At 48.5% G+C, this 14764-nt stretch overlaps 9 protein-coding genes across 9 annotated transcripts; 5 read left to right on the top strand and 4 right to left on the bottom strand.

Annotated features, from left to right (window-relative positions):
• Nucleotides 1–21: 21 nt before the first annotated feature.
• N7518_005416 (uncharacterized protein) lies at nucleotides 22–2622 on the top strand (the record flags this gene model as incomplete). Its single annotated transcript, XM_057186343.1, has 1 exon — nucleotides 22–2622. One exon carries the CDS (start codon nucleotides 22–24, stop codon nucleotides 2620–2622), a length of 2601 nt encoding a protein of 866 aa, XP_057043113.1.
• Nucleotides 2623–2653: 31 nt separating this feature from the next.
• On the bottom strand, nucleotides 2654–4331 carry N7518_005415 (uncharacterized protein; the record flags this gene model as incomplete). Its single annotated transcript, XM_057186342.1, has 7 exons — nucleotides 2654–2851; nucleotides 2906–2983; nucleotides 3034–3057; nucleotides 3124–3923; nucleotides 3971–4046; nucleotides 4088–4174; nucleotides 4227–4331. 7 exons carry the CDS (start codon nucleotides 4329–4331, stop codon nucleotides 2654–2656), a joined length of 1368 nt encoding a protein of 455 aa, XP_057043112.1.
• Nucleotides 4332–5925: 1594 nt separating this feature from the next.
• On the top strand, nucleotides 5926–6198 carry N7518_005414 (uncharacterized protein; the record flags this gene model as incomplete). Its single annotated transcript, XM_057186341.1, has 1 exon — nucleotides 5926–6198. One exon carries the CDS (start codon nucleotides 5926–5928, stop codon nucleotides 6196–6198), a length of 273 nt encoding a protein of 90 aa, XP_057043111.1.
• A 41-nt stretch (nucleotides 6199–6239) lies between these two features.
• Nucleotides 6240–6984, top strand: N7518_005413 (uncharacterized protein; the record flags this gene model as incomplete). The annotated part of the gene is made up of 2 exons (XM_057186340.1): nucleotides 6240–6342; nucleotides 6383–6984. The coding sequence occupies 2 exons, from the start codon at nucleotides 6240–6242 to the stop codon at nucleotides 6982–6984; spliced, it is 705 nt and encodes a 234-aa protein (XP_057043110.1).
• Nucleotides 6985–7364: 380 nt separating this feature from the next.
• Nucleotides 7365–9056, bottom strand: N7518_005412 (uncharacterized protein; the record flags this gene model as incomplete). The annotated part of the gene is made up of 3 exons (XM_057186339.1): nucleotides 7365–8635; nucleotides 8687–8789; nucleotides 8838–9056. 3 exons carry the CDS (start codon nucleotides 9054–9056, stop codon nucleotides 7365–7367), a joined length of 1593 nt encoding a protein of 530 aa, XP_057043109.1.
• A 1857-nt stretch (nucleotides 9057–10913) lies between these two features.
• N7518_005411 (uncharacterized protein) lies at nucleotides 10914–11201 on the bottom strand (the record flags this gene model as incomplete). Its single annotated transcript, XM_057186338.1, has 1 exon — nucleotides 10914–11201. The coding sequence occupies one exon, from the start codon at nucleotides 11199–11201 to the stop codon at nucleotides 10914–10916; it is 288 nt and encodes a 95-aa protein (XP_057043108.1).
• Nucleotides 11202–11264: 63 nt separating this feature from the next.
• N7518_005410 (uncharacterized protein) lies at nucleotides 11265–11471 on the top strand (the record flags this gene model as incomplete). Its single annotated transcript, XM_057186337.1, has 1 exon — nucleotides 11265–11471. One exon carries the CDS (start codon nucleotides 11265–11267, stop codon nucleotides 11469–11471), a length of 207 nt encoding a protein of 68 aa, XP_057043107.1.
• Nucleotides 11472–11767: 296 nt separating this feature from the next.
• N7518_005409 (transcriptional regulator family TF) lies at nucleotides 11768–13763 on the bottom strand (the record flags this gene model as incomplete). The annotated part of the gene is made up of 3 exons (XM_057186336.1): nucleotides 11768–12599; nucleotides 12662–13099; nucleotides 13159–13763. 3 exons carry the CDS (start codon nucleotides 13761–13763, stop codon nucleotides 11768–11770), a joined length of 1875 nt encoding a protein of 624 aa, XP_057043106.1.
• A 381-nt stretch (nucleotides 13764–14144) lies between these two features.
• Nucleotides 14145–14632, top strand: N7518_005408 (uncharacterized protein; the record flags this gene model as incomplete). Its single annotated transcript, XM_057186335.1, has 2 exons — nucleotides 14145–14227; nucleotides 14278–14632. 2 exons carry the CDS (start codon nucleotides 14145–14147, stop codon nucleotides 14630–14632), a joined length of 438 nt encoding a protein of 145 aa, XP_057043105.1.
• Between the last annotated feature and the right edge of the window lie 132 nt (nucleotides 14633–14764).

Below are 14764 nucleotides of genomic sequence, written 5' to 3'. Positions count from 1 at the left end.
TCCAAGAACAAAAATCGAACCATGGCACAAGACTCTTCAAAACACATTATCGTCGTCGGGGATGCTCCCGTACACTTGTTCCTATACCCGTTCGCCGATTCGACTCGGAAGTCTGATGTGCACAATGCATATTGGTTCCGGGTCGGCTCTAACCTTGTGGCCACCCTTTTGGAGGATGGCTTGGAGGGTGCCGAGCCCCGCATCTATATTCACAAGCCTAGTCTCGTGAGCCCTACTCAGGACACGATCCATTCTATCGTCAATCTCGAATGCAATGACTCTAAGGCTTCAAGCCCAGATTCTCGCGGGCAGCACCGTACAAGGTTCAAGCCCCGATCCATACAGGAGATCGTTACGGCGAGACGGTGGTACGCGCCATTGCATTTTTCTCTCTTGGGAATTGATCCCTCAGCGCTATCTATTGTCATCTTTCAAGAAACCAGAAGTGAAGCCGCTGCCGCTGAAATCGACACCGCCGCTGCAATTTCAACCTTCCAGGAATGCCGCCCTTGCTTCCTCGTTTACCACATGGCAAGACCCATGTGTGATGGCAGTATCTGGGAAACGGTCCGGCGAGGCCCACTGACAGGCTCGAAGCCTGGAACGCCAGACCGCGAGCGACTCATTGTGGTAGTCGACGCCAATGATCTGCGCGCCGAGGGGATCAACCTTTCGCGCGGTCTATCCTGGGAGAAAACCTGCGAGGATTTCGTCGAGCGGCTTGGCTCTGTAGGGAAGTTGGCGTGCCTGGCAACTTGTGCGCATCTAGTCGTGTTGTTTGGGTGCGCGGGTGTAATTTACCATCAGGGCTCGCGTGTCTCCAAGCCGGTTCTCTTGTTTGACCCGTTCTCATCCGAAGAAGAGTTCCTACAGGAAAATATAGGACGAATACCCGGTCTTTCGGAGACATTTGTAGCTGGTCTTGTGAGCGGGTTGATCCAGAGCCCGGAGTTGAGTGTCGAGCACGGAATTGAATTTGGCTTGCAGGCTGCGAGAAGGCTTGCTGTGGTTGGGCTAGCTGACCCTGGAAACGAGGTACCTTCATTGTCGACGGTCTATCGAGCCGGGGAGGTGATGGGAGAGACAATGACTAAAAGGGACAAATTGATTCGTTTCGCGATCCCATCGGACGATATTGCCTGTGGCAACTGCGGCGAGGATTGGTCTCTGCTCGATGACACGATCGGTGACGCTGCAGAAGTGGCACGTCAGGTTGTAAGGCAAGGGCCTCTTTCGCTAGCGAGCCAGGTGCCGCTGGCTCAATTCAATGAGCTCTTCCTCTTCGATCGGCACGAAATCGAGTCATGTCGGTCCATCTTCAGTCTCCTACGCGAGTATCTCGCCGCACCAATGAATCGGCCGCTCAGCATTGCGGTCTTCGGCCCCAGAGGGTCCGGCAAGGCCTTTACAGCGATGCAGCTCGCCGAAGCGGCAGCTCGGGGTAAGAAGGCGTCGACCCTCCGTTTCGACCTGTCGCAGTTCACAAGCGTCGACGATATGGTCGCGGCCTTCCACTCCATCCGCGACTGTTCTCTCAAAGGCTCTGTACCCCTGGTATATCTCAGGGGCTTCGATACCGACTTCGCCGGCTCGCCGCTGGGTTGGCTACCGCATCTGCTACATGTCATGTTATCTGGCTCCTTTCCCGACCACGGCATCAGCAGACCGATCGGCACCGCTGTTTTCTTTTTCGGCTCAGCCTCGTCCACAACATATGAAGCCCTCCGCCATGGATCTCCAACAACCTATAGATACCCAAATAATCGAATCCAAGACTTCCTTGCCTGTCTCCACGGCTTCGTCAACATCCTAGGCCCCGACAAAGTTACTCGCACAGCTAGCGGGAGCGAAGACAGACTCTACCCCGTCCGCCGCGCCGTCATCCTCCGATCGCTTCTCGAAACGCGTGAAGCAAACCTCACCTCCTCCATTCAAATCAACATCGACGAAAGCGTACTCAACGCCCTCCTTTTAGTTCCTACATATAGGCACGGAATTCGGTCCCTGAAATCCATCATCGCCATGAGCCATCTAAACGGACGCTACCACTTCGACCGTTCCGCTCTGCCCCCTCAAACGCAACTCGACCTACACGTGGACTACAAAATCTTCACCCAATACTTCAACGGTATCCCACTCCCGGACCAACTGCGCGAGAGACTCGCACAGGAAATCCACGCTGTCTATCTGGCCGTCCGTTCCAGAACAGCAACGGAGTCAGAAAAAGCCGACCTGAAACCCTGGCACGAGACCGACGAGGAATTAAAGGAATCGTCCCGCGCGCACGCCGAAATGATACCTTCCAAACTCCGCGAAATCAGATGCTTTCTCACCGAGAAGCAGGAACATCGCGAACCCGTGCGGAGCTTTACGCCAGCGCAGATCGAGCGCCTCGGTGAGATAGAGCATGAACGGTGGAATACAGAGCGGCTGCAAAACCAGTGGAAGCGTGGAGATGAGCGTGACATCGCCAAGCGCAGCAGTCCGCTTCTGATACCTTGGTGTGATCTTGAGCAGAAGTGGCAGGATATAGATCGCGCGATTGTGGCGAGTTATCCTAGAATCTTGCCTGAGGAGTATGAGATATACCTCCTAGGACCCAAGGAGGCAAGAACAGATTGAACGAAAACAAGAGGTACATATTATACATGTACTATACTATCTTCCCAGCCCAGATTCTGTTCCGATTGCGTTCCTCGCACTTAGAGACCGCTTTCCAGATGAGGACCACGATGAAAGTTAACGCGACCGATAGGCCAAAGTACAGCCAGATCCAATGTGAAACTCCAACAGAGCTTCCGCCATCCACTGGATCTGTGCTCCAGTTGAAAAAGCCCATGCTGAAAATAGTCTGTTGCAAGCACTAAGTATTGGTTTCAAACTTTCAAGGACAGACAAGACGTACTGCTAGGAATGTGGCAGGGAGAAACACTAGGGTCATAATTGCAATTATCTTCAGGGAGACGCGGTCGCGGTGTTCCATCTATCTCGAGTTCAGTCTCTTGCTAAATAGTAAGACAGAGCGATACATACCGCAGCCCTGCTTTGGTCGTCAACCTACAGTCTCCTCGGTTAGAAAGAACTCCAAGGCATCCTCAAGGCTAAAGTGAGCAGTGAACTCACCAGCTTCTGCTGTGACTCAATTCTCAACGCCGTAGTATCAATATCATGAATGAAAGTCTTCAGAATCGCCTTCTGGTTTGAGACTTTCGCCATCAGCGTAGGTGAGTAAACTCCCTGCGCCCCGACCATCCCATGGTTGTCCGAGCCTGGGCCAAGCAAGTATCGTCTCTCGAGCAGCCCGAACGCAATAAGCAGATTACCAGCTAACTCCTGAGCAAAATCCCACCTGCGCTTCAGAAACAAATTCTTTTGCCACATTTTAAACAGCTCATCCCTCGTCCTCCTTAGTTCCTCAAGCGGCACATTCTCTCCAATCACCAACACCCGGTACTGTGCCACCAGCGCGCGCTTGATATCATTCACCTCCGTCATGATATGTTCTACCTGCCAGATCAGCAACACCACGGGGAGAACCATGAGATCGGCTGGGATCGGCGCCGGAGAATCATGTGGGAATGGGTCGTGGCAAAGAAGACGCTCCGCGGAGTCGTGCCAGAGACTGCTGGGGCGGACAGAAAGTAAACATTCCCAGTCGATACCGCGGGAGTGGGACTCTTGTGGTCGGTGGTTGAGGGATAAGGCGAAGAACGGGTATCCGTCGTCTTGTGGGGTTTGAGCGATGAAGGTGATGCCTGTTGCGGGATCTTCGAGGATCGCCGAGCCCGCCGTGTCGTTTTTGAGGAAGAAATCGAAGCGCTCAGTTATGTAGCCGGCTGCTTTTGCGGCAGTCGTGATGGGTGTTAGTTGGTAGTCGGAGGTAGTCGTTTGAGGAGTTTCAACTAGGCTAGCTATACTGAGCACTGGATTTCATAGAAATGGAGAGGTCAGGGTTCATGAAGGCACTTACAGGATTCTGAACCGGTTGTTTCTGAGTAGTTTGCGTTTGTCTCTCTGGATTCAGGTTCCCAGTCAGCAACTGTCAGCTAGCATAGTTTTGTACGAGTCTGGGGGTCCGCAGTCCTACCGGAGAGGGATTGTTCAAGAAACCAATTGCTCCTTCCTCAGACTGCTTTGTCCACGGAATAGGTTGTTGGATTCGCCATCCCGTTCTCTACAGATCGGTTAATCCGATTCGTAGTGCCCATAATTCCCATAACAATCACCTCGATGGCCGCGACACTAGTCTCATATGTCTTGAACTCAACGGCAGTTGCAACAAGGTCGTCGAAAACGGCCACCAACGGAGCAGGGGGCTCTATGGAAATCATTGCGAGGAAATAATTTAGCGTATGAAGTTCATCTGGACGTACCATGGAGAGTTCAGCCGCTCAGGGAGGCAGGGATCTACCAGGTCGTTGCTAGTACATACGCAAAAAATAGTGGTATTTCAAATACATTAACATAGCTTGTAGTATCATTTATTATTAGTATGTTGTAGAAATCGTCCAACTTTGGAAGTACCAAGTAAATAGTTCAATACCTAATACCGGATTATCCGACGAGCACCCCACGTCCAAGTCACGGCATAAGCATAAGCCCTAGCTGGCATAGTGGGGACCTGAGTTTGAATGGCATGTCCCATGCGTATGTACGTATCTAGCTTCTCTAGAGACGTGGCAGCCCCGTTTGCAAGGCTACTGACTGACACGAGGCGATGATCATCAGCTTCCAACCAATCAGCCACATCAAACCTCCCTCGTTCGCAGTAAAGGTCATCGTGGCTGTTTCTTATTGGGCTCGCGAGTATGAGAGCCTTGCGGAGGCGTCAAACGGACTCGAGCAAACGGCTGCATGTATCTACTTATGGCAATTTCAGCTTGGTCAGCTTACATCCAGCCGGGTAGCGGAGCGCCTTTCCATCAATTCCAGGCAAAGAGCCCTCCGTGAGCGGGGTAAGGCTTTCCCCGAGCCAAATTGTCAGTTTGTCTGATGTTGGCGTAAAATGAGAAATCCTACCGACACGTTACCTGCCATACTACTTTAGGTAAGTCTCCCGCTGGCCGCAATTTTTGACCAGTCTTTGTAATTTATTATGGTCGTAGTTACGGAGTAGTTATGATCGATCTGATAGAAATTAAAGATTACCTGATCAACAGATCTGTCAAATACGAAGCTATTCAGAAAGGATAGTGAGAAGTCGGTTGATGTAAGCTCCCAGATATCCATGTTCAAGGCTCAACTTTAGTGCAAGAGATGCGTTTTACTGACAAGGTAATATATACTGAGGTTCAGAACAAACTGCTCCATCCAGTGCATCCTAAGATGGGTCACAGTTTTCCGTCCTTTCAAGACATCCCACGCAGCTGCGTTACTCCAGATACGCGCTCGCGCATCCTGAGGCGGGCCATGTGAATTATAGCTAGCCATACGCGAATCGGGCGCGTTGCTATTCGGTAGGATGTCGCTCACGCCTACCGAAAATTTACACAATGCAGTCAAAGTGGAATTTCAGGTAAACTGATAATGAGCGTCTCAATGAAATGGCCGCCCTGTTTATCTTCCTGGGTATCCACAACCTCTGCCTTCAACTGAATACACTGCTTTTTCCGAGAAGGTTTGGATGGGGTTGAATGCTTATTCGTAGTATTTTCATCAGCACTTCCGATATAGTACAGCTACATTCAGATGCAACTTTGCCTGACTGGTATGCAGTGATGCCCAATGGCGAGACTAGCTGGAAATGGCAAAAATCTCCGAAGAGTCAGCTGCCAAACTGGTTGCCCATGACATGATCCCATGACAGTCAAATCTGAGTTCGATGTGGAAGTTCTCCCATCATTATCCGCTGCATCCCGGCAGCATATATCAAGTATCATTAGCAACCAAAACGAATTTACTCAATTCAAATTTCCTTAAGCGAGCATGGAGTGCCTCGGTATTCCTATTGGCCATCGACTGCGGCGAATAATTCGGGAAGTTCAGCCAAGCGACACGAACGGAGAAGACTCTGATCACATTCGAATCCTCCACAAATTCGGAACTTCTCTCAAAATCGAGACCAGTGACTATCTTACACCGTGTGATTTGAGCTTCGGAATCGAAATGGCGCGACCTGAATCCAAGGGTGGTATTGTGGTTGTCTTACAGCAACCCCATTCCTCGCAAGATAACTCAAGCGGCTTCTTTGGCGGGTAAACGCAGTTGTTTGTCTGTGAAAGCAGTATCCGAATTAATTCATGCGACGAGCAATGCAAGGTTCGGCTTTGATGACATCAGCGTTTTTGACGCAATCTCAATTGAGAGATGAATGTCATAAGCAAGCAGAGAAGCTCAGAGAAGGTATGTGTACTACTCCGGTATTTTAATAAACTATTAACAGATCTTACATTAGCTGAGGACAATCCTTGGAAAGCACATTTTTTCAAAGGGCAATGGAAAGATCCTCTTGAAGCTTTGGAAGCAAGTTTTAAGGAGTGCTTTTTTGATGAGCACGGCTTTAGCTTGACCGAAATTGCTGAAACTCGCTCCTCTTTACTGGTGGAATCCAAGATCACGTGGATATGTTGCGATATCGCATGGATCTTGGACAATCAGGATATTATTGTCCTAGACATGCCGCGACAGCTACTCTCACAATTCAAAAGCTGGTGTAAAAAATCATGGCCGGAAACAAAACTTCAACGCAACTTTAGTGGTTCCAGTGGGTACTATTATCATTCAGCACTATTGCTTACGAAATCGAAACAGCAAGGGGCTTGCGCAAGGAGGCTTGAGAGCATTCTTTATGCCTTTTTACGTGATTTGAATCTGTCTTATGAATGGTCCCAGCATCAGAACATACTCAACAAGCAAGCTCAGGCAGATACCTTTCGAAGATTTGCTACGGCTTTCGAAGGCATACTAGAGGAAGCCCACGAGAAGAGCAGATCAAGGAAGCAGGATTTATGCGGTAAATTGAGCTCTTTGAAGTTGAACCAGTGAATACTGTTATCTCAGACAACCCATGTCGAAGATTGTAGCAAACAAAACCTCTTTTATGCTCTTACAGTTCAGCCTTTCCCCCGCTTCGGTGCTGATCTCATTATACCAAGGGCAGGGCGAGCTTTTTATGCCGGGGCAACAGAAGGCCAACCTTACAGAACGAGGTCTTGAGGTGCTAAACTGAAAGAAGTAAACTAACCACGCATAGTAATTCACAGGTCCGAGTATTACATAAATTACAGACCCTCGCAACCGATCTGCTTGGAATAATATGTTATCCGGCGAAGTGTGCACTTGTCAGAGCGACGATAGTATGTATATTTTCCCTAGCCGATAATTTCTCTAGAGATATGGTGACGGAATTTCCAATAGCGTGTCGTTCAGATAGGATAGATGAAGAACGGGTTCTCCATATCAGTCATATCCAACATGGCAATTTCAACTTGCCTGCGTATCGTATTCCCATTTTCATCAAGCTCCTCGACGACTCCCAATTCGTGAGCCTTTCTCTCTTCACTGGTCAAGGATGCAGCCCAAGCCTTCCGTTGAGTGTTCCTGCGTTTCAATATGAACCGTATAATGAAAAGAATCAATGGTGTGCCCACCCAACTGACCACTATCATGGAGATCCAGGCACCGTAATACCGAGGTGCGTCTTTAGGAACCCATATTTGTGGCGAGCAAATGTTTGCAATGGAATAACCAACCATGAACATAACATTTCGGGTCAGCTTCTTCGTGTAGCCGGCTGCCGATGATGTAGTCCAACCCAACGCGATAATGTAGGTATTACCATAGGTGTGGCCAGCCAATAGCAGACAAGCAAGCATCCCTAACTTCTGGTCCCAGGCAATTGCGACCATTCCAACTCCACCTGCAATTGCAGGAAGACACCAGAAGAGTCCGTGGAAGGCAAGATTTGAAGGCCACCAGCGCAGGGCATATGCTCCTGCAAGACAAACCAGGACACCGAAACCGCCACCAGCTGCAGCCACGAGCGTCGAACCCAGGCTGTCCACCCCAAGAGCCTTGGTAATGAGGTTCTGCTGCCCGTAGGTGAGGTTATTAGACATCATGAGGGTAAAGGCCTGCAGAGCGAATAGCCATGAGACAGGGTCGCGGAGCGTCTCTATAAACTGGCTCTTCTTGAACTGCTTCTGTTCAATAGAGCTTTGACTTGACTCGTGTACTCGTCTGATGGTGTGGATCTTTTCCTCCAGTGATAGGAATTTAGCATCAGCTGGATTATTCGGATAATGAAACCAAACAACAATTGAAAGAAGTACCGAGACAGCCCCGGTGATAATCATGAACAGCTTCCATGGCAGGACGGCACTATGACTCCAAAGTAGCCCGTAGGAGATAAATGCGGCACATATGGGGGCGGCTGCCGACGTCAACCAAAGGAAAGGTTGGAGAAACGACTGTTCGTAGCGATTAAAGAACATTCCGATTGTGACTTCCATTGCAGGTACAACGACAGACTCAGCGGCACCGAGCGCTAGCCGGAGGACCACAAGAGCGGAATACGTTGTGGCAACGCAATGAAGTAGGAGGATGACACCCCACATGAAGACAAGAGCGGCGACAAATTTTCCGAATGGTAGTTTCTGCATAGCATAATGTCCCGGCCATTGTGCAACAATGTAACCTATGGGAATGTTAGAGAAGGTAAAATGAGAGAAACAATACTGTCACGTACCAACGTAGAAGAAAGTCCCAAGATTGTTGTATTCAGCCTTCGTGATACCAGTCTCTTCGAACAGGCCGAGAATAGCGGCGTAGCCCAGAGTGGATTTATCTATCTAGAGAAGTTAGAGGCTGTGAACAAGATGATCGGAGAATGAGCTCACAAATAGCAGTAGGTTGATAGCGGAGAGTAGTCCGAAGATATTCCAGTACAATTTGTGTCTCAGCTTTTTCTCCTTCTCGGGCGTCAATGGCCCAACAGAGTCTCCATGAAGCTCAAGAATGCGCAGAGTTTCATCGGCATATTTGCTCTCGAGGGCTCTCTCGTTATTAGATGAAAGACTCTCCGTGGCCGTAGCCTCAGCCTTGGAGGCCAAATCCATATGTGCGTGTAGCTTGTTTCTTGGTGGCAATGGAAAGAGGCGTTCACCGTCGACTTGGGTCTTTGAATGAATAGACACTTATCATGAAGGAATGAATGAGCTGACTGAGTAGTTATATATCGTTTCTAGGGTACTTGGAAATGTTATCACGCCATAATTTAGATTTATCTCGCTCTTTCTTGGCTCTCGAAATGGGGTTGAGTAATACGAGACCACTCATAGTTAGCAATTGCGAAGACTCCGAATCACACACTGCCCATCATAATCTCTAGGTTACGGTCAACTTTCTCCAGTAGCGATGGTTGGACAAGGGACAAGCAAACAGAGGATGTGAAAGAGCAAGATCAATCGTATATCTTTGCCTCAGACACAAAACTCTAAGCAAGGGCCCGTGCGGAACCATATGGAGCAGGCCGGGCCGGTTCCGTCGGACCAATCTTGAAATCCGAAGGGTCAATATCGGCCTATGATCCCGCAGATCGCGACATATCGAATCTGTTCCTGATCCGTTCTAACCCTCTGATTAGTGGATCATAATCCTTTCGAGGTAGCTCCTTCAAACCGACGCTTAGTTGTCCGTCCGAGCGAATCGCCTGAATCTCTATGATGTGTAGGATTTCTGTGGATTGGTGGACACAAAGAGAAAAAAGAAGAGAGTGTATCGGGAAAAAGCATGTAACTACCTGCAGCTAAAAGTTCTGTGCCATGGGGGAAACCAATATTTCCCCAAGAGAGTAACATGACGTGATAATAACAAAACAACCATCATTGCGCGAAATGGCATGGTGTTGAATGTTCTAGTCAACCCAACTTGGCGCATCTACGTCGCCACCTCCACCAGCCAAGCTTTTTCTTTTCGCCATTTAGCTAGCTATTACGTGCTAGATTTATTTAGGAAGAATTAATAGTACCACCATATGCATTCGGGTTTGGTTTATCTTACCATGCAAATCCTAGCTTGGCAAATATCCTACCGGTGTCCCGATCTAAGATAGGTCGTTATCATATGCTTCATGTTTGCTTGTTTGCTTGCTTGCTCATTTGCTTGCTCGCCATAGATTGTTTGTTAGATAGCTAAGCGAGAAGGTTGGTTGTTTGCAACGTTTGCATGTCAGCTATATCAACTAGCTGCTTCCACTTTACAACTTGCTTCTTCTTTCTTTCTCCCTCTTAGTCATTTAGTTGAATGCACTCTTTCTTCTATCAAGATCGACCTGGTTCCTCGCAATAGGTGCAATTTGACAAGGATATTATACAGAGACCTGGACACCAGATGAGGGATTATCTTTCAGTTCGAACTTACAATGATGCCTTTTACTTCAAGCTCGAAGTCCATATGGTCGGTTTTATGTCTATACATTCAATTTTTTACCCTATTTCCCCGTTCTCAATCTCCAACATCATTTGCTCCGCTTCCCTTGCTGCCGTTCTCGCTTCGTCTCCGATCTCGCCGCTCATCCTAGCTACCTCCCTAAATCTCTTCCGCCATAGCTGCCACCTCTCCTTGCAAAAGCTATGTTTGCCTTTCCAGAGAGGGCCTCCCCTTCCCGGCGCTATACCCGGATAGCCGCTAAGATCTTCATCCCATTCATAAATCTCTACGCCGAGAATACTGATCCATACAGTAGTAGAAGGAATCGCCTCCTCTAAGGGGTGAGTTGGTAACAACTGGCCTATAGGTATTTCTAGCGCGTCGCGGAGGGTGAACATTGCAAACCATAAGTATGCGAATATAGGTTCCTCGGTTGCCATCAAAAGTGCTGTGAATTTATCCCGGTTAATGATTTTCGAGATTGCGCCTCGTCGGTGATCACGGGGTCCACTAGGTATAGACATATTCCACTGATCACTGAGTTCCTAGCCTAGCATCGGGAGGTCTTTCCAAATTTGCATATCGTAAACAATGAGTGTATCCTCACTGGGCAGCTTGGAGAGTTGGACTAGGATCTCGACAATCTTGTCATGGTATTCAGAGGACTCGCAGGCACATGTTACTATCACACTCCAAAGATTATAAAGACCGTATTGAGGAGGGTCCACTGATAAGGTAATCGAAGCGAGATCCTTCACGGCTTCTTGGATAGAGATTCTATCGCTGAATAGGTCCTGCAGGATAGCAAGCATCTCGTCATAGACGTCTGCCATTTTGAGAAAATACTCAATAGTAATTCACAGATGATGTAAGTTCGCTCGTATATGAATCAATACATGACCGCTGCAGACTGCAGTGACGCAGGAATTCCGACCCCTATGTTTATGCCAGAGTTCCAAATCCGCTTGTGGAGGGGTCAATTAGCACACCGCTCTATAATTGTGCCAAGCGCCCAATGCACATACCGTGATGTTGAGGCCCAGCTGCGCAACTCGAGCTGCCACTATGCCACAGCGGATTCCGGCACGGCCTTGTCGACTTGAAGCTCACAACACCGATAACCACAACGACACAGCCAAATGATGGCTTCCTCGAAATCAATACACGCGCACCCGGTTGGCAAGAAGTCGAAGCTACTGCGCGTGAATACGGCATATTTTACTGCAGGATCTCTTCTGAACGCCTTGGCCGATAAAGACTGTATCATCTCCCTGTCTAAACATTTCCTGGGCGGGTCCCAATACAACATGCACCTTCGGCTCAGAAGGGAGGTATTTACAAATTTGGCGGCACATTTACGGTAGTAACGAAAGTCTGATGGTGATTATTTTTATTAGATTCACTCCATAATTTGCAGTATATCCCAAGTACTCGGAAACATATCATCAACAAAAGTCATATCAGGCATAAAAGGCTGACGGAGATCAAGATTTGTCTCCCCCGAGTTCTCAACCGGTGGCTCTGACTTCAACAGCTTGTCAATGACATCGGAATGCTGTGCGAGGCAAATATCACCTAGATCCCACCCAAAGTTCTTGTGGTGCGATCGTAACGAATCCAAAAGGTCATTCGCCATTCGCAGAGAACCACTCTGTGCAAGACCCGCTCCCTGCTCTGTCTCTAGTGCGCACCGAATCAAAAACGTCACCGTTGCTGAAAATGTGAATGCTACGACAGGTAACCAGAAGTCACCCAACTGGGCTTCTCCGAGTTCCTGGACCAGAACCACAATGTCTTCTGCAGTCCTGCGCGCTTCCATAATTTGGTTGGCCATGTGCTCTGCATTTGAGTCTGGTGCTTGCCGCTCTCGATCTAGGTCAATGCGCCGGAGGAGGAGTCTTGTTGCGAGGTATGCCAGACGGAGATTAGAGGATCCGGGAATATTGAGGTTTGAGCCCCGGATGATGATTTTGCGGATGTCTCCTGTGAGTGAGTCCACCCATTTGTTCAACTCTAGTTCCAGATTCCTGCTTGGTACTTGGGTCTCTATTCGGATGCTGTACACCTTCTCCAGACAGTGATCTAGCACATCGGTCAAGTTCATGAGCTCGATAAAAACCGCGTTTGCTTCGTGGTCTCGTTCCCAATCTGACAGGTACTCGGATTTTGGTAGTGGTACGTCGTATTGTGATCTCCTGATATGGGGAGGTGTCCCATAAGCTAGACTCGACCTATTTGATAATGAGTTCCTAAAATATTGCACTGTTTAAAAAGTTCGTGCTCGAAAACATACCAGCGATCATGGAGTAGTATAGACCACCAGATCTTCATTCTCATGTGCTTCTCCTCCTGTGGGATATCCCACGGAAGGGGGTTTCGATTTAAACCCAGGGAATGGCACAACGCAACTGCCGAACCAAGCCTTACTCCGTTGCCTGTCATAGATGTGGTTGGACGACCCCCAATATCGAGGAGAATGGCCTTTATCGTGGATATTCCAGCTGAGGCATGCAACTCGGAATAAGACGCTTCAATTGCAAGATTCCAGACAAAACGAACGTCTGGGCATCTTTCTCGTGACAGAAGGGGGTCATGTTGCCATTGGGTAAGCATGTGGGCATACAGGCACGCCAAAAGTGCAGGAGAAATGCGGTGTCTGGCATTTGTGTATTGCGCCCGAAAGGAACTTTCTTCAAGTAGTGGGATGCAGGGATTGATCTTTCTCAGATATCTGGTGACAATTAGTTTCCATAACTTCTGGAAAATATCAACCAACATCATGTAACTCACATGTCTATCAAGTGTGGTCCCCATGGCTCTACAAGCTTTTCGATGGTTTGTAACTTATGCAATGCCGGACTAGAGTTCACCATGAGCCCCAACGGCCTTTTCTGTACTTTGGTAAATATAACCGGGGATGAGGAACTACCCGGCTCGACTGGACGAATCTCACGAATCCCCTGGCCACCCGAAATGTTAGACAGATAGTCAGCCAAGACATGATTATCCCCAGTCACCGCCGGACCGAGGATATGGGGATTATCATCGTCGGCTTCGAGAGATAGCGGCGTATCCTGGTCGTTCTGAGGTTGTGTGACAATCGAGAACTGCGGCGAAGCCGCTACCGGTTGCGGCAGCCGGTTCAGTGGCTGGGCAGCTGCGGCTGGAATTCGTAAAGTCGGATGAGGTTGTATTGGGCTATCCTCTGTAGAATACCTCTTTTGCGGTGTTGACTTTCCTCTGCCGTTGGGAAATGTACACTCTGTGCCGTGTGCACGACACATCAGACAGGCCGCGGTGTGGGGCTCCAATTTGCATCGCGATTTTCTCCGCCGGCACGGTACGCATGCTGGCTTCGTGTGAGACCGGTATGGTCGCTCGTCCCCGCTTTCCATCTTGTTTGTCAATGCTTTTCGGATGGAGGGAAATCCCGCGGCAAGTTCCCCTCGGCTAAGCCTGATATGTGTGGCGAGGTCGAGTTTGTCCTAAACGTAGGATAATAAGGAGCAATTGCTTGAAGCTTAGCTCTTGCCAGCTAGTTACCTTGTTTAATGCGATTCATCAACCTTCAATCCACCCTTATTCGGCCTTCTGTTGGAAGATCAGTCGTGGGAAATTCCGCGGCAAAGAGTGGGTCCGGCTGTAGTCCGTGGACCTCCCGAGATCGGACCGTTTAGTAGAATTGTATTTCTCTGTTTATAGCTATATTTATAGCTATGTCCAACTGGAAATATCACTTACAGGCTGAAAGTAAAGTTTGCTTTAACATCGTGATAATGAGATCTGTGAAGTTGGAGGGAAATAAATTCAGCAATCGCCGTTGGTCGGTTTCGTACCTGCGACGTGGGGCTGTGGGGCGGTACACGTGACTTCTCAATTGCGTAGGACCAATCACATATTGTAAAAAAGACCTCCACCCTATAAGCTTAATAAAGGACATGTAAAAGAAAAAAAAATAGGTAGCTTCTCTTTGATTGAGCGTGTCATCCTTAGTGCAGGGGCCATGCTAATCTTCTCTGTATATTTTCATTTGACCATATGCCCCGAAGGGCGAAAGAGCATCCTTAAAGTTCAATATAAACTCACTTTCCGGCAGAAACTGACCGCCTACTATATTAGGTGGGTTTGCTACATAACATTGTCTCACTGGGTTAGGTACTACCTAGTTTTCCCAATTTTGACCTTGCCTTTGCAATCAGTAGGGATTAGCAAACTGTCCAAATGCATTTCCCAAAGCGCCTTGATCACTAGGAGGTCACAATGAGTGAACATGACTCATGTCTCGGCGTGATCCACTATTCCCCTTGCGGATCTACATAGAGGAACCCGTGGAAGCTTCAATATAAAAGTCTAATATCCTTTTCATATCCTTGTTCAATATGCGGATCTGAGAAAG

The sequence above is a fragment of the Penicillium psychrosexuale genome, assembly GCF_028828465.1.
Source record: "Penicillium psychrosexuale strain IBT 29551 chromosome Unknown utg000003l, whole genome shotgun sequence".
In the NCBI taxonomy this organism is placed as follows: domain Eukaryota; kingdom Fungi; phylum Ascomycota; class Eurotiomycetes; order Eurotiales; family Aspergillaceae; genus Penicillium; species Penicillium psychrosexuale.
The sequence above is the reverse complement of the archived record's forward strand: the minus strand, read 5'-3'. Positions and strand labels throughout refer to the sequence as shown.